Here is a 23,253-nt window from a genome sequence, read left to right on the forward strand (position 1 = left end):
GGGTGCTCAGAGATGCCTCAGTCCTCAGCAGGATGGGGAGGAGCATCATGACCTGCAGGAGCAGCAGCTCCCCCTTTCCCCAAAACATGCTCCCCCCCCCCCCCCCCCGACGTGTGAGCAGGGGAACTGGGGGGGAGCCACCCTGCACCAGACCCTGGGCGCATCCCGCCCTGAGCAGCTGTGGGCCTCCCGCCCGGCACACTGCCAACTCACTGATTTCACCCAAATTAATCAATCTGCGGCAGGAGGATGCTCCCTGCTCCGGCAAAGGCGGCTCAGAGCTCCCCGAGGGGAGCTGCCGCTGCCCCGCGTGTCCCCCTGTGCCCTGTCCCTGCTGGGGTGCGCGGGGACCCCGGATGATGGAGACGCAGCAAGACAGAAAGTGCCCAGCCCCAGCTGTGCCGCGGCCAGCCGCGGGGCTGGGCTCTCTGCAGGGGTGGGGAGGGTTCCCCAGGAGTAGGATCCTGCCGGAGCAAAACCCACGCGTGTCCCTGCCACGGCCGCCCTCGCGCACCGCTGCGGGTCCCAGCCCAGGGCAGGCTGTCCTGGCGTGACGGGGACACGTGGCACAGCCAGGGCCCAAGCTCTCGCACAGAGCTGGACACATCAGAGATGTGTCCTGCTCCCCTCTCTCGAAATGATCCCAAAGGATCCCACTGAGCTGCTGGAGCCCCACAGCACCTGGGGGGTCACTGGCCTCTCCCCGGCACCTTCACATCCCCCCAGCCCCGCAGCAAACATCGCCCTGCCCAGAAAACGGTGGCTAACATCTGCCCGACCACCCACCCACCAGCACGGAGCCACAAACCCTGAAAGGACTAAAACAACTTCAACAAACACCTGAAACCTCTTTTGACACCCTCGCAGCACAGCCCTGGTGCACCAGCCGAGCTTCAGGGCTCCTGCCCAGCCCCAACCCCTTGCCCTGCACACACGAAAGACACGGCAGAAATGAGAGGAAAAGAGAAACAACAGCTACGGGGTTAGCACTGAAGGGTGGGATGAGCTCTTCATCCTCCATCTCTTCACCCTCCATCTCTTGACCTTCCATCCCTTTACCTCCATCTCTTTACCTGCCATCTCTTGACCTCCATCTCTTCACCCTCCACCCCACACCGTGGGTGAATGCTGCCCGGGGTTCCTGGGGGGCACAACCCAGCCCCGCTCGGGCCGGGGTGGCGAGAAGGCGGCTCAGCAGCTCCCGGCTGGAGTCCGTGGCTGTTCCCGATGTCTCGGCCACCCCCGGGGTGAGGAACCCAAACCAGCCCCGGCACGCTGCGGCTACCGCCGGGGAGCCAAGGCTCCGTGCGGCCGCCCCGGGGGGGCAGGAGCTCAGCTCAGCTCGGGCGCTTCTCTCGCCCCCCGTCGCCACATCCCAACCCACGCTGGGCCTCGGGTCTGCGGCGCCGGCCAGCAGCCGCCTTCCACCAGCAACCAGCACCTTCCCGGACTTGTGGAGACACCAAAGCAGCACACAGTATTGCTACTGTGCCAAGTGGGAACTTTATTCTTCGTTGTGGGGATTTTTTTTTGATAATTTTTCCGAATAGATTAAGGAGGTGGCTTTGAAGATGGGTTGGATTTGGATTATTATTTTTTTTTTTTTTTCTTCCCAGCAAATTCTGCAACAGTGTAATAGAGTTATGCCCAGACATCAGCTCTGTTGGTTTTTACATCTCAGAGCCATGGAGACACCAGCAGCAATAACCTGGGAACGGAAAGACTTCCACATCGCTTGTGCATTGTCTCTGATTTTTTTTCTTTTTAAAAAAAAAAAAAAAAAGCACAACAGAAAAGACACAAACATTGATGAACATTAAAAACCTGTACATTGTAAAAAAACAAACAAAAAAAAACCCAACCAAAAAAACCAAAACAAAACAAAAACAAACCCCAAACAAACAACAAACACCATCATTCTCTTCCTTTGAAATCAGAATCAACCTGGGAACGTCGCAGGGGGAAAAGAAAGATCCATCGGGAAGGTGACGGCGCCTCGGCCGCGGGGGCCGGCTGCCCACCCAGCAGCCGGAGAGGCAGAAAGTCTGTGCCGTGCTCTGGGTTCCTCTAGCGTATAGAATGAAAAGCATTTAATACATTTTATTTTTTTTTTTTTTTTGCCATTTTTTTTCCCCCCAGAGCGAGAAAGCAGAAGTGAATGAAAAAAAGTCTAATATTTTGTTCTTTAACCATGTAACTGCAGATATGAGCCAACATCATGGAATGAAAAAAATAATGTAAAGTAGAGCATTCATGTGTATCACAAAAATACAATAAAAACTTTTTTTTTCCTTTTTTCTTCTTTTTTTTTTTTTTTTTTTTTTTTTTAAAGTTTCCTGTGTACTCCCTGCCACGCCGGCCTCCTGCCCGCTCTGCCCCTGCACCCGGCCAGCTCGGAGGGCTCTGGAGAATCAACGTCTACAACCAGCAAATGATTTCTGCTGAGTCAGCAAAGGTGTGTGTAACGGGGGGCCCTGCAACCACGGCAAGATTTTGTTGGTTTGTTTGGTTTTTTTTTTTTTTTTTTTTTTTTTTTAAACTAAGTTCATACATTCTCCTGACTTACAGATAACTTTGATGGATCATTGTTACCTCCTTTTTTTTTTTTTTTTAAACCCTTCCATACAATGGACAAACGCATCAAAGCCTGCATGTAAGAACAGAACCTCTTTTACAGCATGTAATACTGTGTTTTGTTTAAGTCCTTCCTTGCGTAAAATATTGACATAATTCACTGAAGGTATCAAAAATATACCCTGTAGACCAATACAATTTACAATTGCCTTTTCTCACCATTCAGAAAACAATGCACTTAAAGCAACCGAGCCCCTACATGGGCAGCGCGCGAGCCAGCCCGGGGACAACCCTGCCCGCTCCGATTTAAGCCCGGGATCGCTTCCACCGAAGGGACCAGGATTTTTTATTTTTATTTTTTTTTTTTTTTTTTAAGAAATATCTCTTCACTCCCTCCCCTGCCCGCTCATCCCAGCCACGTTTGAGACCGCTGTGGGGCTGATACATCTTGTGACACAGGTATGACAGGCAACCTGCCCTCAGATCAGCTGGGGGGAACCAAACTGGGGCGTTCCATCCTATTTCACTTCTTAAATCTTTTTTTTTTTTTTTTTTTCTTCTTTAACCCGCTCAAGGTTTAGCATTTCTGTGGCACAGCCCCCTCACTCGACTTTGTGGGAGCGTGCCAGCAGAGCGTCCGAGCGCTCGCGGCCGCTCACAGTCCCTCTCGAGCGCAGGGGTCACCGCCCAGCAAGGCTGCCAAGATCGAAGATGGGTTCCTTGGGTTTTGTCTTGTTAAGGCTTTTTTCTTTTCTTTTTTTTTTTTTTTTATCAAACCGAAGAGGATGCAGAAATTTCCAGATGTTGAGAAAGGAAAAAAACAAAACAAAACAAAAATTAAAAAACAAAACAAAACAAAACAAAAAACCACATTCCCCCAAATTGGCTTGCTGGGAGGGAAAGGAGAAAAAAACAAGGAAAAAATAAAACAGCTCTGCTCCTGCATCTTCGCTCGTGAGAGCCGGGGGGGCCGGGGCGGTGGGCGCTCGCCCCGGGTGTCCCACTCGCTCCCCGGGCCCCGGGGTTTGGTCGCCGTCTCCTTGCCCCTGGCTCGCTTCATTCACTGTCCGAGAGGGTTTCGTACTGGGAGCAGAGCAGGGGCTTGGGCTCCTCGTCCCAGGCGTGGTGCTGGCTGCCGGGGGTCCCCTGCGGCAGGGGGGCGGCGGGGGCGGCCGTCACCACCCCGCTGGGGAGCCGCATGGTGAGCGGGTTGTAGGGGAACGGCGTCGAACCTGCGCGGGGAGGAGGGAGAAGCAAAGAGTCAACGGCGGGGTGTGGGCAGGGAGAAAGGGGGGGGGGGGGGGTTGGCTTCCCCCCCCCCCCCCCCCACAGCCCCCCACTGCGAGGGCGGCACCCCCGCTTTGGGGACACGTCCCCCCCGAGCCCTACCTGCGGACGACGGCCTGTCCTCCCAGACGCGGTTGGTGAGGGGCGTCCTCCGGTTGCAGTCCCCCTCCGAGTGCACCGAGGAGACGGAGGGCGGCCGCTCGCCCGAGGACAGACCCGGCGCCGGGGACTTGGCCTTGCGGCTGTTGGGTCTGGCAGCGATCTTTGGCTTCCCCCCTCCTCCTGCGAAGAAAAGCGCCCGCTCGTCACCCGGATCAGCGCCACGGGCTTCGGGGGCGGCTTGGGGAAGGGGTGCGGGTAACCCAGCGCTTCCCTTTTAGGAGCTTGCAAAAACAACTCATGGCAGGAGAAAAGCTTCACCCCCGGGGGGGTCGCTGGCAGCGGGGTGGGGAAGGGCGATGGGGATGGGGCGAGCTCTCTGCAGCGGGGTGGGCCGGCGGCCGCGGCGGCTCCAGGAGGTTTCCGTCCCCTCCTGCGCCGCGCTCCGCTTTTGGGGGGGGGGGGGGGGTTGATGCTATGAACCGTCCCGTGGAGCGGATCTGGGTCGGGAGCAGCTCCGTGGCTTTGGCCGGGCTGTTTCTTTGCGGGACCCGCTCCCGAGCCGGATCACGGCTCAGCCCACAAACATGGATCGTGGCACAGGAGCAACACGTGCTGCTGTGCTTGGCAGGGAACCCCCCGGGAGCTACGTGGGTGCTGGGGCCCCCGAGCACGTTCCCCATTCCCACAGTCTACGTGGCCAAGATGGTCTTTAATCTGTTCCTACAGCACGATCTCTGGTGACGTTCAGCCAGTTTTTAAAAGCTTTAAAGCCCAAACGGCCTCTGCCAGGTAGGTCAGCCCTACTAAACCAGGGGGGAGCTCCCAAAAGGGGAGGGATGGAGATGGGCTCTGCATCCCACCCTTTCTGCCTGGGCAGCCTCTGCCAGGCATGGGGAAGCACGGCTGGAAGAAGCTGCTGGTTTCATGCAGGAGCCAGAAAAGCTTTTCTGCAACAAGGTGAAGAGCGCCTGGTCCGAGCTGACCCAGGGGAAGGTGCCTGTGTGCCCCCAGGATCCCCCTCCTCAGCTTCGGGGCACCGGCTGCCGTGCTCTGAGCAGGGCGCTGGGGTCAAATACTCTCCCCCATCCATCCCTGGTCCCCCTCCTCCCTTCCCTAGCTGGGGATCTGCAGAACAATCCCCCCCCCGCTCTGCTCAAGCCTCCCCTGAAGCTGGGCAGACCCTGCCACGGCACCCAGCTGGCTTTGCAAGCCCCGCCGGGGCAGCTCCCCCCTGCCCTACTCTCTGGAGTCATCCCCCATCCACCACTTCAGCTCCCTTAAGCTCTCACTCTCGCTCTGGGCACCCCCAGGTCCCATCCAACCCTCTGTCCCAGGCCGGAGGCTGCCCTGACACCCCCCGAGCCTGGGGTGGGGAGGGAAAGGTCACCCTGCCCCATGTCCCCCCCGCACTGGCCCCTCTCAGCTCCTTCCCCTACTTGGGAGCAGCGATCCCACCCGGGGTTTACAGACAGTTTGGGGTGGCTATTTAAGTTTCTGGCTTTGGTGTTTTAAGTTTATGGTCTTTTGGTGTGGGTTTTTTTTTTCCCCCATAAACCTTTCCATTGTGTAAAGAAAAAAAAAAAACAAACAAAAAGGAAAAGAAGATATTAAAAACCAACAAACAGGGAAAGGAGCACAGTCAGTGGTTTAGAGAAAGCAACAGCACCTTCTGAGACTATTAAATTAACATCAAACAAGACCAGGATTAATCAGCGGATTCACAAAGCTCGAAGCTGGGGGAGGGAGGGGAGAAAAGAAAACTAAAATGAACAAAAATGGGGGCAGGGGAGGAATAAATCCACCCACAAAAGGGGAAATATAAAGGCTGAGAATTAATAACACAGAGAGAGCGAAGGTGGAGAGGGCTGCAGACCTGGCAAGGAGCGCACGTCCTCGTTTCGTCCATCAGCAGGAGTTATGGGCATAGCAGCGGGCAGGCTTGCACTGGCATTCAGAGAGTTAAAAGCATTGGCACTGAGAGGTGAGCGCTCTTCCCACTGCTCGTCATATTTACCCATTAGGGCTTTCCTAATTATTGCCTCCAACCCCATGTTGGTACTGGAATTCTCTTGGACCGACTGGCTCCTACAACTGATTAGCCCTGGGAGATACGGGAGAGGGAGGAGAGAGGGGACGGGAGATGGGGGGGAGCCAAATGAGAAGAAAGATGGGGGGGACGGGGAAAAGGGGAGAAAGGAGACAAGGGAGAAGGGAAGAAACAAACAGTCAGCACATTCTCGCAAAGCAACAAACTTTGTCATCTTGTTCTTTAAAGCGCTGCGATGCACCCGTCCTCCTCCTCCCCACTCCATCCCGCCCCAGGGCTTGGCAGGGGCTGGTGGTGGGATGGGATGGGACTTCCTCTGGGATCTGGGTTTCTGGGGCGCTGCAGGCAGGCAGGGTTCCCTGGGGTTCCCTGGGGCCAAGGGCTTGGAGGATGACGGTGGGGGGGGGGTAAGGGTGTGACTGCAAGAAGTGGGGGGAGCTGCGCTCCCAGCCCAGCCAGGCTCGGCATGGGGGCAGGAGTCACCTGGCCGTGGGGTCCATACGGATGCGCACACAGATCGGAAGGTGGTGTGCCAGGAATTTGGAGGCTGGGGCAGTTTCCCAGGGAGGAAAAGTGCGGGAAGGAAGATGGGGCACCCCACCAAAACGCTTGATTGGAAAGAGATCCCCGGATCTGGCCCTGGGGTGAGGAGTGGCAAATGCAGGCAGCCCCCGGCCGAGGGCAGGCAGGCTGCGGGGCTGCCTGCGCGGGGTTGGGCTACGCTGGGGAGAGGGGAGAGTCCTTTTGTCCCTCCTCGCGCTCTTTGCAAGCCCCCTGCCCACTGCCCCAGCCCCGCTCCCCTCCTCCCCGCGGGGCCGGGTGCCCGCTGCGGGCCAGGGCCCCCTCCCGGGCTGAGCCAGGGCGACGGGACAGGATGCAGAGGCGAAGTGGTGTGTCCGCGTGGTTGTGAGTCTCAAGCCATGCAGTTATGGTGCAGCACCGCACAGGGACCAGAGGGCACTAGGCTCAGCCACGCCACCGTCATTCCCAGTGTGGCGGTTACAGGGAACAAGCAAGGGCAAAATACAGAGACAAAAACAGCAGGCTGGCGAGGGAAGCCCCACTGGCAGCACTCCCCCCCCCCCCGTTATCCCCAGCTCACCCCATCCCCTGGGGTGTTCGTGCTGGCATCGCTGCCCCTCTGCTCAGAAAGGGACAGCTCCTGGGTCTGCTTGTCTTCCTCTGAACGGGCAGGGTCTCTCCCGGTCCCTTCCCTACGCTCTGCCTTTACACCTCCCTCCAGCACAGCAGGAGCAGCTTTAATCAGGGGATGCTCTCAGGAGGTTGGGCCTCACCCCCCCCCCCCCCTATTTTGTCTGCTGTGGACCTGCAGGTTCCACCTGGCTGCACCCTCTCATCCCAGCTGCCAGCATGAGCCGGATCCTTCTCCCAAACACATTTGCACCGGTGAGCAGTCTTACACCACTGACTACTGTGCTTGGCCCTCCTACCCCACAACCTTGCCTACAGCACCTCCTGCCCTTGGTTGTGGGAAAGCTGCCTTTCCTCCTACTTAAAACTAACAACCTGAAGGCATTCCTGCTGTAGGACAGAATTAATACTTAATCAATTAAGTAACCATTAATACTCCTCAATGGGGATTTGTTTAATTAATTTGAGAGCCCACCTGGGCATTGCTGCAGCAGGCGGCAACAGCTCCACAGCCTTCACGCCATCTTTCTCCCTCGGGCTGGTCTCTGCCCTACACTGGGGAAGCCCGTGTTGGCCACCAAACTCCATGGAGCCACTTTCCACCCTTCTTTGCCCAAATCCCTTCCTTAAGCTGTTCCCTTCCCCTCTTTTCCCAGCTGGGCTGAAAGCTGAGGGCCCAGCAGAGCTGCGGAGGGCGCAGTGCCCCCCGGGGAAGCTCCTAAACCACCATTTCAGCTCCTGTGTGGTGGTCCTCAGGCTCAGCACGGCAAGTATATCTCCATGGGTGTCTGGGGGACCATCCCCGAGCCCTTCCAGGCACCTTTTGTCCCTGAGAGCAGGGGGGCTCTTTGGGGGCCGGGGTGCAGTCCCAGGTGTTAGCCAGCGAACCCCCGGTTAGGCAGGCCGGCGGGTTAATGCTGGTTAGGGCTGGGGACTCGCTAAAGCCCACCGTGGCTGCCTGCGGCCGCGCTCAGATGCCACCACCACCAAAAAAACCCCTGCTCCTCCAGAACCAGGCGATCAGCCTGAACCCCGCCACGCGCCGCCGAGGCCCAAGCGGTCCTGCCCGCAAAGCCCTTCTCCGTGGCACCAGCGGCACCACCACAGCCAGACCAGCCACCACCTGAACGTTGCCTCCCAGCTCCTGAGAAACCGGAGTCAACCCCCACTTTAAGCACGCTGCCGGCACCCCTGTGCCCGAGCACGCCTCCATCTCCCCGCTAACACCTCCTCTCGGTGCTCAGCCGTCGCCAGGTTGCCCAGCGCTCTCCGTTCAAGGCACTGGGGTGCTGCTCTCACCCCAGTTTGCTTTTGCAACCGGCTCCTGCTGGTGCCCGGCCGGCGGTGGCACACAGCCTGCTTCCCACCCTCACGTTCCCTTTCGCCGCTGCCCTCCTACCCCTCCACAGGTGAGCACAAGGTCCCACCAAGAGCAGGGTGCTCTCTCCCCAGCGTGAGGTCCACCTTACTATGGTTTAACCCTCTGTTGGCATCAGATGACCAACCCTTGCTTGACTTTTAACCTCTCCTTGAATTCTGCCAGGCTTTCCGAGGAATTACACTGCACTGTATCCAACTCAACAGCAGGGAGTTACGGTGAGTCCCGAGGCTTCAGCCTCCCAGCCACTGTTACACTTGGTCTTATGGTAAAAGGAAAAATGCTTAAATCTACCGAGTCTCCTGCTCTCCACGGCTGTGAGCCCTGGAGGGAATGAGGTATGGTACAGGTATGTGGGAGAGTTACCTGCTCCTGTAATCGCCGGCATATTGAAAATCTCTGTCCCAGGCTGCCCAACATCTGGAGAAAAACAAAGAAGCTCTTCAGTAGGGAGAGCAGCATGTGAAGGTTGGGAGGGACCTGCTGTGCCAGCCACGACAAGATCCCGGTGTCCCTGTCAGGGCACTCAGCCTGACAGCAGCCCACCTCCCCCAGGCACGGGGGTGCTGGCGGGGACCAGGAATAATTGCCTCTGGGACATCCACAGCGGGCGCACCTCGCCAGCTGGGAAAGGGCAGAAAAGCGGAGCTCAGAGAGCCAGCGAGATGCCTTCGTGCTCACCTCCCTCCCTCCAGCCCTTCGGGTTTCAAGCTCCGTGAAGTCAAACCCTCTTCTCCTGCCTACGGGATTTCCAAAGGCTCAACCCCCCACACCCAGGGAGCAGGTCTGGGCAGCGGGGAGGGTGAGGAGGAGGAGGAGAAATGTTAAATCAATATTTTCCCTCTTAGCTGAGCTGTTTGACTTGGATATCGCTTTCCTTAGAATAACATAAATTCTCATGAAATAAGAGGCGTTTCCTATTTCTATATATTTTTTCTTGATAAGGGAAAGTGTGGAAGGTCACGGGGTTCAGCCACATGTCCCCAAAGGGGTACAACAATACTGTTGGCTCATGGTAACACCATCCAGAAGGCGAGACAGCTCGGTCCCTCTTATCTGATGCAGCTGTTGTAAGATGGATTCAAATTGAATTAGTACTGACTGTATAATGCTGGGCTAAATTAAATTATGATCCCATCTACTCTATTAGCGGTTAATGAATGAATGGGCTGAATTTCTAATATAAGCTAGCCTGGTTAGTTTTACAGAGCTATACCAATATTGATGTAGGGCTTAAAGTAACACTGGGGGGAGATGCATCTCAAGGAGGAAGGATTCAGCTTGGCTGGCCATTCATTAAAATATCAATTGCTCATCAAGCCTCCTCCATGCTCAGCTCATTATTCCCTTCCTATCGAGGTTATCTGGCGCGGGTGGGATTGACAGCCCCAGAGCAAGGAGACGCGGGGCTGGGAAGCCTCCCATCGCCTCCCCAGACGCACACAGCCACGGCTGGCACCAGCGCAGCTCATCCCAGGAAGCGTGGGGACCTTGCACTTCCCAACAGAGCACGGCACGACGCAGAGAGAGCTGGCTGGGAGCTCCCAGCCCTTAACACAGCAGCACCCATTCCCACATCTCCCTTGTGTTCCCAAGGCTTTTTTCCACCCGGTGCCCCACATTCGCCTCCCCACATGTCCTTACTGTACTCCGTTTCATTTTTATTGGTCGTGCTGAGCTTCTTGATGATCTCCTGTTTCTTGGACTTCACCATGGCAGAGTTGCTTTCAGTCAGCTTGCTGAAGAAAGCTGGAGGCTGAGTGTTGTTTCCTGGGGACTTGGACCCCATCCTGCAAAGCAAAAGACTGTCAGAAACCTCTGCAGTGTCCCATTCGCAAAGTCCTACCTAGAGAGACTCTTCCCTTAGTGTAACTTCTCAGAATCAACCCCCGTGCTCCTGAGATATTCAGGATCTCCAACCTTTCTCCCTTTTCCTACCATAAACGTACCACGTGGTGTCGAAAAGCCCCTACAAACGGACATCAACCTGGGATGTGACATTGTTTTTGGCTGCCAGAAAAGCAGCCTGGGCCAGGGCGAGCGTGGGGACGGGCGGAACATCCCCACGCCGTCTCCACCGTGCCCTCCCTTGGCGTTACCTCTGGTCTATCTGCTCGCCCTCGCGGTACAGGAGCGGGTATGTGGCGCTTTTGGCGTGCTCCGATTCTCCCACGCCGTCTGGTGGAGACACCGGCTCGATACAGTTGTCCGACCCGCTCCCGGCCGAGGCTTTGCTCTGCTCCGGGGACCTGGGGAGAGTGATGGGGAGATGCAATCGATTTATTGCAACATCCTCTGCCTCTGTGCAGCAGCTCGGGGCTCGGGGGGGGGGGAGAAGGACTAAAATAGCTTTCCTACAGCAGGGAAAAAAGCCAAACCTTCCACACCCCTGTGGACTTACGGCGCCTTTTAACGCAAGCTGGAGGAAGAGTGCAGTTTGGGCATTTTTCTGCACCGCAGGCGTGCAGAGCAGGACCGAGCTGAGACGTGGCCCAGATTTCCAGGCAGTGGGCCAGCCGGCAGCCGCCCCAGATACAGCTGCCCAGGAGGGATGGTGGGACCAGTCCTGGGACTTACTGGCTCAGCCCAAGCATCCCTGGCTGGCAGGGACACAGTCCCTGCGGAGGGCTGTGACGTTAACCCTTCGGGGACATGTCTTTTGCTTCTCCATCATATTTGTGGACACAGTGGAGAGCAGCACCCGGCACCTCCCATCCAGCTTGTGTGGGGCCACGCAGGGGCTCACTGGCTGGTGGGCAATGAGTCCGGCGCTGGGGTAGCCCGGGGGGGACTGACGCAGCCCCCCATGCCTGCCTGTGGCCAGTGCCTGGGAGACAGCCAGGCTCGAGTCTGTGAAGAATCCCTCACGGCAAGTTCTGGGAATTTATGGCTTTGTTCTTTCTGTGGTTTCTCTTCCCCCCACTCCCCTCCAGTTTTTTTTCATTGCTGGGTGGCCAGGGCTGAGCTCTCTCCCCTAATGTTATAAAGCCCAGGCAGAGCTGGGAAGAATAATCACATTTACTGACAAGGAACCATCAGTTTGGAGACACAACTCTTCCCTGGATGCATCTGGGTTTCTGTCAGTGTTTTCGTGGGAGGACAGAGCTTGTTCTCACACTTCCCATTTTTTAATTCCAAACAACAGCAATCAGACCTGCCTTGTGCTGGTATCAGCACAAGGATTTGAAAGTGACTTTAAAAGAAATACAAGGGGTGCCTGAAATGGATAGTTGCAGCTGACGTGTCTAGCAAGCTTCTGATTCACTGAGAAAGATGAAGATAAAATCACCTTTGAACCAATGGAAAACGTGTTGTTTTGGGTTTTTTGGACCCATCTGTGGTCTGAAAGGTCACTGTGTCATGACCTGCCAGGGACTGAGGACCCTGGCAGGACAAAATGCAACAGGCACAAACCAGATCACATGAAAATCCATCTCAACGAACGAAAACACTGTTTTACTGTGAGGGTGCTTGAACGCTGGTACAGGTTGGCCAGAGAAGTGTTGCAGTCTCCATCAGTGGAGACACTCAAAACCCAACTGGCCATGACCCAGGACAACCTGCTCCAGCTGATCCTGCTTGAGAGCAGGGCTATGGGCTGGATGATCTCAAGAGGTCCCTTCCCACCTAAACTATTCTGTGACACCAGCCAGATCGGGAAGGGGATCATGGAAGGACTCTAAGGGGGTCTGGAGAGCATCTCTAGGACAACAGGGATGGCAAGAGGCACTACCACAGGGGAAAAACGCTCAGATCAAAAAGCAGTTTTACACTCTGGGCTGTATAAGCAAGTAATTCACACAAGCACCAAGCTGGGGAGCATAAATCCAGCGATGTCAAATGCCAGCCTGCCCTATGCACCCCCTTAGCAGGGTGCTGAGGAGCCAAGGGCACCCGCCCAGCTCCTCACCCTGGGTAGCTCTTGTACGTCTGTACCCAGACTGGCTCAGCGGGTGGGCAGAAACCCACCCGTGCCAGCTTTGGTTGGACTTTCTGACCTCACCTTTTGCCTCCTTCATTCTGCGGGGAGATCCTGGAGGCTGCCACATGCTCCTGCTGCTGCAGATACGCGTCGCTGGGGGTTCGGCGCAGGTCCAGCACGGGGCACGTGGCCCCAGGGAAGGAGTACACCGGGGTCTGGATGTGGGAGTTGAGCTGCTGTGGGTGATGGCGTGTGTAGTCCTGTGTGATGACCTCCTAGAAGAGGAAACCCCTGAGTCAGAAAGAGAGTTGGTTTCTACTTCTTGCTTTGCTGGGCTCAACTAAGACAGGGCAAGCAGGAGGGAACTAGGCTGGTTTGTCCCTGTGGGGATGTAACTGCTGCCTCCTGCCTGGAGCAGTTCTCATGATGGGCTTGTTGGGGATGCAAACACCCAGGCTGAATACGCCTGATGCACCCTGCTCTCTCCAACCCCCAACCAGAGGTGCTGGGGTCTCCAGCATCGCTCCCAGCCCTTCCCCACCACACGTGTTGCGTATCAGCTCTTCCCTCCTCCCTGGAGCCCCATCAGGAAGGCGAGATGAGGTTAATTACACTGATGTGCTGGGCCAGCGTGACCACCCGTTGGTTCATGCCCTTGATGCTCTGGCTGGACTGCAGGGGCTGGCACTGGGGCTGGGAGCCGTCGGGCTGCCGGAGGTGCTGCAGGTGGGCTGCTTCGGGAGCTGAGGCCTTCAGCGAGCCTTGAGGGCAGGGCAAAAAGAAGAGAGCAGGCGTGAGATGATGTCTGTGTCCCCTCTTCCTTGAATGCCAGCCCGGCACAGCACTGGGCCACAGCAAGCAAGAGCTGGCTGACAAATCTCCCCTGTACCAATGAATCTCAAGTGCCGGCTGGCACTGCCAGCCCCTGCCCTCACCTTGCTGTTTCTGCCTCAGGTCATGCTCCCCGTGCCCCTTCTCTGCATCCTGCAGCAGCTTGGCCCCCTTCTCATGGGACAGGCTGGGCGAGCTCACGGGACTCACTGCTTCCATCCGCTCAGGGCTGTAGCCTCCGTGAAAGCCTGGGGAAACGGGAGAAGGGAGTTAAAACCAGGAGCTCGCCTGACTTTTCCCTAGTGCTGGGGCAACCACTGCTTGTGGGTAGTCACACGTTCGGCAAAGAGGGGAAAAAAGAGATGAGGGAAAGCCTGGCAGGTCACATTGCAGGGACCCCCAGAGCCACCTCTGATGTCCAGTTGGGGTGATGGCTGTAGTAGAGGTGATGTCTCATTTCTGCAGAGCTGGACACGCAGCAGCTTGTGGTGACAGCACAAGAGTCAGGAACCAAATTCAACCCCTGCGGCTTCACAACTTGTTCCCTCCCTTTTCCCCACCTACTGAAACAGAAAAATAAAAAAAACACTATGCCAGGAGAGAAAGCAATGCCCTGCAGGAGTGGAGGTGGCTGAACAAGAGGTCTCCAAGTGCTTTACAAAGAAAAGCCCTAAGCCCAGCATGGCCCAGAGCAGGAACTTGAAAATTGGGCACAAGGCCCTGCAGACTCCAGATGCTGCTCTGGAGAGAGCAGACTCACACACCGCAGGGGCAAAAAGGCTTCTTGACCTTCTCTGCCTCTTAAGGTCTTTGCATGAACTCGAGCTGCATCAAAGCAGGCAGAGCTGGAATGAGGGACCACCACCACCTTTCAACAGAGAGGGGAAACTGAGGCATGGATGGGTTGTGCTTCCGCAGGCCAGGGGCAGAGGACGGTGGAGTCCTGGAGGAGGCACACGCTGCCTCTTGCCAGCTAAGCACGTTTGGTAACACTCACGACTTTTGCCTCCACAGACCTTTACCCTACTAATGCTCAATTCCTAGAAACTGCAGGCAAATCTGGCAGGTGGCCCACAGCGCTGCTGGAGGGTCCCCGGTGCCCAGGCATGGACACTCTGACCTTGCATATACATGGGGCACGGGGAGGGGAGCACCCCCATAGAGAACCCCCCTGCACCAGGGCAGGGATGCAGCACCCCGTCACCCCACACATGCCAGCACTGAAGGGACCGCGCTTTGGCTCCACCCAAGATGAAGTATCCTGCTCTGGAAAGATTCCTAAGCAACAGTTAAGTCCTGAGGAACACCAGCTCCCTACTGTAAGCTCACGGCCATAGAAAAGCAGCTCCTCTGCTCAGCACGACAACACTCAGCTGGAGGAAACACTGGTGCCAGGGAAAAAGGCAGAGGAAAAGCTCAGCCAGGCAGCACACCACAGCCAGAGGCGCGTTCTTGGCCCCAGAGCACGCTGCTAGAAGGGACTGGGACCAGACATGACCAAGTGGTGGGATGGGTGGGTCGGGATGTGCAGGTGAGAGCAGCTCTCCTCCCCGGCCACGCTGCCGTGTCCTTTCCACCCTTGGGTTACCCTGGGGAAGGGGAGCTGGGCAGCAACTCCCAGTGCTGACGGCCAAGGCAGAGGCTTCAACTTAAAGATGGGTCCCATCAAATCCCCATGGGCTGCCTGTTGCTTCTGCTTGCTGGTGGGATGAATGCTCTGGGTGAAGGTTGGTCCAGTCAAGAATGCCCCAGACCTTGAATCCAGCCCCTTCCCTCTACTTCCTTCTGGAGAAACTTATCCCAGTGCTTTTGTGTCCTAACAAGATTGCTGTCAGGTGGTTCCTGTGATCTGCTCTGTCCATGTTGACCTCTTGTGCAGCATCCAGCACCGGGACCCCGAGTGAGGTCACCCTAAGTGAAGGGACCCCGTCCAAGCTGCATTATGCAGCAGCCCACGAAGCCCTCTGAGATCCAGCACGCACAGTGGTACAACCATGAGTGGGGAGGTACATGTCTGATGGCCAGCCGCCCTGTCCCGCTCACACTCCTGGTTCTCCGCTTCACTCGTTTGATTTATTACCCACAACTGTTCCTTACAGACTGCCTGGGAATTTCTAATGATGGGGAAATCAGAATTAGCAAATTGCTATTGTCTGTAAAAAGTAATACCAGGAACTGAACAACGTTTGCAAAACAGGACTTGGCAATGGAAAAAACTAAAAGAGGGTGGGAGAAGGGAAGATCCTTAAAACACACACAAGAAAGTCTGGAATAATGTAACAACCAAGAAGCAGCGGGATGAGCATACTCGGGGGGGCTGATGAAGCCAACAGCCAAAACGTGCAACTAAAAATAAGAAATATTGAAGTAAAATGGGTTTCAGGCCACAGCTTTCTCACCTCTCCCCTCCAATTTCTTACCATCACTAGTGGAGTTGTTACTTAGTGAGCCTCTTTCTCGCTGCCCCTTATCACAAGACATTTGGCGCATGACAATCACATCTATGAAGTTGGCCGCTGTTGTGGTGGTCTTACCGAGTGCTCGGAGCTCCTGTTCCTGCATTGAAAAGGGTTTACTTTGACTCTTTTCTCTACTGTGCTGCTCGGGGCCCGAGGCTGCATGCTGCTGGTCCAGAGGGTGATGGTGCTGCTGGCTTTTCCCCTGCCCTCTGCTATAGTGATGAGAAGAACCAGGTCCGGGGGCGGGTAAAGGTCTCGACTCCATGGCTTTAATGGGTGAAGGCGACTGTTCGAGGTTGGCCCCACTGGGCAGCTTTGAGGTGAAGACGCTGTTGTCAGTCTGGGGTCGTTCTGCCTTGGCTTCCCGTGCCCTCGAGGCCTCTTTCTGCAGGACGGCAGGGTCCATCGGGGCCACGTAGCTGTCCGCCGCGCTCATGGAGGAGCGCAGGGTGGAGGCCGAGGGGAAGGCGGCAGAGCGGATCGGTGACGTGGTAGTGGTGGAGGAGGATCTGGAAGGCAAACGAAGACAAGGTGAAGATGAGAAGCACGTGGAGAAAGGGGAGTGCTGTTGCCAGAGCCCCAGCGTTCCACTCTGGCCAAGATCCCTCCAGGCCTCCTGAGCGTGGGGTTGGCCTGTGCTGGAGCAGGTGAGGAGGGCTCAGATGGAGCCTCCGCCACAGTAACCTGCCACAGGGTATTGAGTGCACTGATTGGAGAGAATAAACCCCATGGGCAGGTCTCAGAGACCTTCCTAACTTCACTACCAGGCAACTTTCAGCAAGAGGAGTGATACCTGTATTTGGGCACAGGGATGCTCCTGCTTTCTTTCCTGGTAGTAGTAAACCCACCAGGAAAAGCAAAGGAATTGGGCACCAGAATCTGCTTCTCCCCATCACAACTTCCCTGTAAGCCCTGATCCTGCTCCTGCTGAGCCTGAAGGCCAAAATAACCCTCGCTCCGTCTCAGAGGTGCCCTGGGTGATGCTCATCAATTAACTGCCACGGCTGCCCCGGTGCAGGGGTCCGGGTAAGCAGCAGGAACCACGGCAGGGGTACGTACCGCAGGACGGAAGGGGTGGGGGTCTCCGAGGAGATGATCTTCATGCTCGTGTTGTGAAGCACGCTGGGGCGCTGCTGGATGGTCTCGTGGGTGCGGGGCGAGACGGGAGAGTGCTGGTGGCTGTGAGAGTGCGAGGATGAACGGCTGCTGGACTGCTCCGTACCTGGGGGAAAATACAAAGAAAGGCTTCTTTAGCTCTGTTTTATAGCCCCAACCCTATCTCCACCCAGCATGGGCCCCAAGATGTGGTGCCAGGCTCCTCCTCAGCCTACCTGGTCTCCAGATGGGTGCATGCTCCACCGTAGTGGATGCTAGGATGGATTTTTCACGCTCCCTCTCCCGTTCCCGCTCCCGTTCCCGCTCAGACACCGACGATCCTGACTGTTTGGTCATGTGCGTGGGGCCTCCTGAAACCCAACCGAAAGGCAGTGAGAGGGTTGCAGACAGAGCAATTTCCCCCAGGGAACACTGCCTGCTCTTCACATCGCTGTGTCTGCAGAGCAGATAGGGAACAGCTCCATCCAAGGTCACCTGGAGCAGGACAGATGGGGGTAACCAGGCAAATCACACAACGGCTGTCCTGGCACCGTCTCCAGAGTATGACCTTCCACAAAGCTGTCTGGCAGCAGCCACTTTGGGGAAGAAGAGGGAAAAGCAAGGAAGCCCTCAACAAGCAGGATCAGAGGAGCTGGTCTGAGGGAGCCAGCGGGCTGGTCCCTGAGTGAGAATGAATTTGTTAGGGGTGTTCTGCCCCCTGTCCATCCCCTGAATTGGTTAGGGGTGTCCTGCCCAACCGCTTTCCCATGGGAAAAGCAACCTGCAGCATTACCTGGGGAGAGCGGGGAGCTGCTGTGCCGGCTGCCGAAGGTCTGGGGGGGCCCGGGGATGTAGGTGATACGGTCCATGGTGGTGGCAGAGGTGCCGGGGGTAGGGGGCACAAGGACGGGCAAGTGTGGCACTTGGGACAGGTCGATGATGCCTGGAAAAAGAAGCGGAAGAACTGTCAGGATGACACTGGGCTGTTGCAGTTTGGCCATGCTGGAGCGGTGCTGGGGAGGGTTAACCCATCCCTGCTGCAGCACAGGAGGTGCCAGCACACACATGGCCCCCCGGCACTGGCAGGCAGGGGAAGGGACCCTTCTGTGGGTGAATACAGCATGTCCTGCTGCTGGAAATAACGGGGAGGAAAACGCTGAGATCTATCCCCACTGAATGAGGGGGCTGCAGGTAGCATCAGCCACACTGAGCAGCCAAATTCCCACACTGCTAGGTGACACCGTGCTGCTGGCTTGGCCCTGGGCCCCAGCGCTGGAGGTGGCAGTGCCAGCTTGACACCCAGATGTCCCCAAACCCCTGAATGGTGCCAGGCTGGGAGGACCTGCTGCATAGTTGAGGGCGAGGGAGGGCTCCCGGGGCGACAAGCCGCGCAGCATGTCCGCCCGCTGCGCCATGGCGGTGGCTGCGGCGTTGTGGTGCATCTGCTGGGACGTGATGTAGTCGTTGATGATGGTCTGTCGGTTCTCCATGGCGGCCGTGTCCGGGTAGCCCCGGATGAGGTACGGGGGGTAGAGGTGGGGGTACGTGGGGCTCGGAGCCAGATGCCTCGGCAGGTAGTAAGCAGCAGCTGGGAGAAAAGGGTGCAGACATGAAGTGGCTTTCCCCAGAGACCTCAGGCTTTCAGAGCATACAAGGGAAACATGACATGGGAAGCATAACAGGGAAAAACCAATCCCAAACAGATCGTGCCCCTGCTGAAGGTACCTGCTTCCAGTTGGATGCCCCTCGGGATGGCAGCGGGGTCGAAAGCCAGCGGGATGTGTCCTCGGTACAGGTCGACCCCGCTCACGCCGCGGAGCAGGTGCTCGTACGGGGAGATGGGGTGGTGGTGGTCAGCCACGGGGGCGTGCGGAGACTTGGAGTTGGTGAGCTCTCTCGATGTGGGGGTGATCTTTCTGTCCTGGGCCACCGGCTTCCCGGCAGTGATGCTCCCTGCAGAGCGCAGAAGGAAGTGAGTCAGAGACTGAGCGCCGCTGCCAAGCTGCGTCCCCAAGGGATGCCTGCAGCCAAGCGTGTCCCCCGGGGATGCTTGCAGCTACCCTGAACTCGAGGGACCTTTCCCTCCCCCCCGCGCTGCTGTGCCCTGTTATGCCACCAAGGCCAAGGCGGGCCAAATCCTTGTTGCACCCAGGAGGATAAGCCTGTCCCAAACCATCCCTTCACCCCAGCGCATCCACACCGGGTGGTCTGTGAGTTCCTCCTGGCCTGCACAAGTAGCTGGTGGTGGAGCCTTGTTGCCATGCTCCTCAGCACGAGGAAGTCACCGCTGCTGGGCAGAGCAAGGGACCCCAAAACTCCTGGCAATGGTGATGAAACACAGTTCAGAGCGTTTGAGCATCTGTCACCCTCTGGAGCCCCAAGCTCTTTTCCAGCACAGGGAGGGGAGGCTTGGATCATGTCAGTGACTTCTCTCTGCTCTCCCAACCTGAGCTGGGTATTGGTGGCACTTCTCGCCCAACCAGGGATGAGTGTCATCAGCTCCTGTGTCCGTAACAGCAGGCTGGGGACAGTGACTGACACGGAGCCACCCCAAGTAGCGTGACCAAATGCCACGCACCAGACTGTACACCAAACACTGCCCAGCCCTGGCTTGGGGAGCAAGGAAGAGCCTTCTCACCTGCAGGCAGAAGGATACAAGCCCCATCACTGATGACTTTAAAACAACCTGGGCTGCAACACGGGCCACGTGAAGTGCTGCTCCCGCTCTTTTCATGAGGCTTGGCATCTCAGCGCAACTGCTAATAAATCAAATCTACTGCTGGGGCAGAAGGAAAGCTCAGGCAACTCAGGGAAAAGTGACTTCCAACTCCAAGCCACGCCGCAGGGACTCCTCCTGCAGACCCTTTGCACCCCAAAACCTTGTGAACTCCAGGCATGCAGAAATCCCCCTTCCCACTGGAGTCTTGCAGGAATGTTGATTTTTTTGCCTTGGGATCCCTCCCCACTGCCCAGGTGCTGCCCTGCGCTGTGCTCACTGTATATGCCAATCTCAAAGAGCCGTCGACACCTGAAGGCTTCCCCCAGAATGACTGGCTTAACTGGGAAGACAGCAGAGGCTGTGGCAACGGGACACATCAGCCCTGGAGAGCTGGAGCTGGCCCAGCTGGCAGCGAGCGATGCGGGAGGCTTTTTGGAGGAGCTCTGCATTGCACAGCCCCATCTCCCACTCCTCGCCGGGGAGGTGTGTCCTGGCCTCGGTTTTCAGCAGACTGCGATGTCTTGTGCTGCACACCCCCAGATCACAAGACTTTTGGGTTAGGACAAGGATTTGCAGGCGGGAGATGCAAAAGGCCCTGAAGCAGTTACCTGTACCCAGCAGGCTTGGTGGGACAAGGTGTCTTAGGAATTGGCTTCAGCACTAATCCTGCCCACAAACATGCCATGAATCAAGAGGGTTTTTTGTGCTCTGGATCTGAGTGTGTCTCACCAGATCACTAAGCCCAGCCTAGACATACGACTGTCCCCGAGGAGCCCCAGGTCTGGCTCTGAAGGGATTAGATGTTCCTGGGGGTGAGGCACTTGAATGCCCAGGTGACAGACGAGGCATAAACACACGAGGAAGGCAAACACACACCAGATGGGTGAAAATTGTTAAGATCGCCCCAGCTGGTACACTAAGCACTGCTTACCTGCCCACCTGCAGAAACAGGGGTGCCCTGGGGCAATGCTAGGACAGGGAAGACACTTTCAAAACACCACTAGTTTCACCAGCCACAGTCCAATCTCCCTTTGGTTACCCCGGTGGGGTGCCCTTGCTGTAACCCTGTGAGCACCCCCAAGAAGGGAGCTGAGCCCCAGCCGTCCCTGGCAGTCTCCCCAGGGACATGAGTCAGCAGTGGCTGTGGGCAAGAGTGGGTGTGGGGTGCTGGGGAGGACAGGTTCCACGGGCACCTGCTGGGAACGGCTCGGGCAGGTGGGGTCAGCAGCCACCTCCTGCACACCTTACCCGCTTGGCTTGCTAGAAGTCTTAGTGTCAAATAAAAGGTTTGCCAAGTACCTTCATGCTGCCGTGGTGTGGACTCCCGTGTGGAGACCGGAGACCCTCTGTGTAAGTGGCTGCCAAACGCCGTGCTGTGCCCTGCCTGGTGGTCCTCGTAGGCGAGGGCACTTTGGTGGGGCTTGCCTGGCTCGGGTACAATCACAGGAGCCCCTCTGGCGATGGAGCCACCCGAGTTTGTCACCGGGCTTGGCCTGTTTTTCAGGCTCTCTTCGTAAGCTCTCTCCAGATTCCTCGGGTCTTGGATGACATCCAGTGAGTGCACAGAGTGAAAAGTCCTGCCGGGACTGCCAATGATGGACCTCACGTCATGCTTTTTGGTACTCGAGGAGGAAGAACCGCTGTCATACTTCAGTGGAGTACCCTGGGGACAGAAGGCAGAGGGGACATCAAAGGGGCATAGAGCAGAAGGGGATGCAGTGACTGCATCCCACCAAGTTTCAATGGAACTTGTGCTATCTTGTTCCGTGGGTCAGCCCACCAGTTTACTTGGTCAAACAGCAACAGCCATCGGCAAAGCAGAGATAAAAGCTCCACACGGTGCAGGGCAGGGTGGAGTGCCCATCTTGCATGTCTTGTTGTGCTCCAACAAGATGATGATGAGTCACTGCTGAAGGCTGGCTGTGCCCATCACGCCTCTCTCCTACACACACTGTGAAATGAGGTAGGACTACGAGGTGCCATGGGAACCCTCCAAATATTTGGAGCCCAACAGGAGACGGCATGCCACGTTTCATCCTAACTACTGGCCTTGCTGGGTTGACACTTGCCCACAAAGGGAGGAGACCAAGATTATGTGCACCCAGAGTCACAGCTGCTGAGGGCACCGAGATGACTCTGGCCTTGAACAAGAGCCAAATACGTCCCCTTCCATGTCCACATGTGGATGGAGCATCGCTTTCTTAATGTGTCAGGGGCTGCTGAGCTCCCTTCCCTGGGTTTTGTATGTATGTGCTGGGAAGGATCATAGAACCATTTCAGTTGGGAGGGACCCCTTCAAAGCACAGGGAAGGGCAATGTGTACCCAAGCAGAGCTTCAATTCTGACCAGTGGCTATATTTGCAACTCAAAGCCCTCTCTGCTCTCCTTTTACCTTGGGAATGGTCCCGGGGGTCTGTGCAAGGACAGCAGCCTGAACAGAACCCATCTTATCCACTGTTCGCCCCATACTCACCTGCGTGATGGAGCCTTCCTTCAGAGGTCTCGTCAGAGAGATGTCTGGTGTCCGCCTCAGCTCCTCCCGGGGAATCTCATGGATTGATCTTCCTGCTTCTTTCACCGTGGCCACCAGGCCTTCATGGGCTGGTTTCATTTTCAGAGGAGTAAGGCCCTCATGAGACCTGACCTTGTAGGCATCAGGTAAGTCCCTCGGTGGAGTGTTTTCCCTCTTGAGCTGTTTGGCTTCTCTTCTGAGGTAGTCCTCATGGGCCTCCACGTAGGACCGAGGTATTCCTGCAACCCCCAAGAAAGATGGATGGAGAGGGTGATTCCCCAGCCAGACACTGGACTCCCAGTCCCCGTGCAGATGCTCAGTTCCATGGGGTCTCCAGTTAATGCATGTAACTCAGGGACTGGTACCCAACTGAGCACACAGAGCAGCTGTATCACTAATGCAGCTGGGCCACCTCACATCTACCACCACTTTCTGGACCCATTTTGCACTAGTTTCAACCTGCCTTCATGCATGTCACTGAGAATTTTACCCCTGACTTTGGTGAGAGCATAGGCTGGTAGAAGCTGAGCAGGACTGAAAATCTCTCTGAGCACCTAGCCAAGGCTGCAGAGATCTGCAGCTGGACATTGATGTGTCCACCTTTGTTTCCTCCTGTTCTAGCCTGGCAACAGGAACAAGGGCCCATGTGCATGAGATACTTCCCCACGTTACCTCTGGCTGTGGCCATCTTCTGCTTGCAAGCTTTACCTTGTGTAATTGAGCCCCGCATGTGATGCTGCTCCTTTAGGTTATGGGGACTGTGTCGGTCTGGAGGGATCGCTCGACCCATGAGTCCTAGAACAGATCCAAGGGGGAAAGTTAGGTTGTTACACAGGAGTTCATTTACAATGAATACACAACAGTGTTATCAGAGACTCCTGGGACAACAAGCGAAAACATCAACAATTTCTAAATTACTTGATTTCTCTTCTCTTAAAAAGCGCTTCCTTTTTTTGTAGTCCTGAAACTGGTCTACCAGGACAGAAACCAAAGGCCACTCTGTGTCCCTTGCTTTCCCATGCTGGTCAGATATTGTCTGCTGGGATGTGCTGTGGGGTACCAGCTAACCACTGATGAAACATGGGCACGGGAAGGTGCATGATGTAGACAAGAGACAAGATGGGGTCTCTGCGGGTCACTACTAACAGCATGGGTGAAAGATTTCACCCAGACCC

At 56.4% G+C, this 23,253-nt stretch overlaps 1 protein-coding gene across 18 annotated transcripts in view; it reads right to left on the bottom strand.

Moving 5' to 3' along the window:
- Window positions 1–1,484: 1,484 nt before the first annotated feature.
- NCOR2 (nuclear receptor corepressor 2) overlaps window positions 1,485–23,253 on the bottom strand; it is a 256,199-nt gene continuing 234,430 nt past the window's right edge. For 10 of the 18 annotated variants that reach the window (XM_042805506.1, XM_042805498.1, XM_042805508.1 and 7 more), the window contains 18 exons: window positions 22,787–22,873; window positions 22,040–22,317; window positions 20,866–21,229; window positions 18,573–18,800; window positions 18,190–18,435; window positions 17,641–17,790; window positions 17,084–17,218; window positions 16,812–16,974; window positions 15,714–16,261; window positions 13,398–13,541; window positions 13,075–13,223; window positions 12,544–12,737; window positions 10,640–10,789; window positions 10,185–10,330; window positions 8,907–8,960; window positions 5,837–6,064; window positions 3,964–4,143; window positions 1,485–3,806 (listed from right to left, as the gene is read on the bottom strand). In XM_042805506.1, the coding sequence (XP_042661440.1) occupies window positions 3,631–3,806; window positions 3,964–4,143; window positions 5,837–6,064; window positions 8,907–8,960; window positions 10,185–10,330; window positions 10,640–10,789; window positions 12,544–12,737; window positions 13,075–13,223; window positions 13,398–13,541; window positions 15,714–16,261; window positions 16,812–16,974; window positions 17,084–17,218; window positions 17,641–17,790; window positions 18,190–18,435; window positions 18,573–18,800; window positions 20,866–21,229; window positions 22,040–22,317; window positions 22,787–22,873 (3,620 nt within the window). In that variant the 3' untranslated portion in view covers window positions 1,485–3,630. The remainder of the gene's footprint in view (window positions 3,807–3,963; window positions 4,144–5,836; window positions 6,065–8,906; window positions 8,961–10,184; window positions 10,331–10,639; window positions 10,790–12,543; window positions 12,738–13,074; window positions 13,224–13,397; window positions 13,542–15,713; window positions 16,262–16,811; window positions 16,975–17,083; window positions 17,219–17,640; window positions 17,791–18,189; window positions 18,436–18,572; window positions 18,801–20,865; window positions 21,230–22,039; window positions 22,318–22,786; window positions 22,874–23,253) is intronic. The other 8 variants (XM_042805509.1, XM_042805507.1, XM_042805504.1 and 5 more) reach the window with 4 other exon arrangements.

Source organism: Tyto alba, unplaced genomic scaffold (assembly GCF_018691265.1).
Source record: "Tyto alba isolate M040663 unplaced genomic scaffold, T.alba_DEE_v4.0 Super-Scaffold_44, whole genome shotgun sequence".
In the NCBI taxonomy this organism is placed as follows: Eukaryota; Metazoa; Chordata; class Aves; order Strigiformes; family Tytonidae; genus Tyto; species Tyto alba.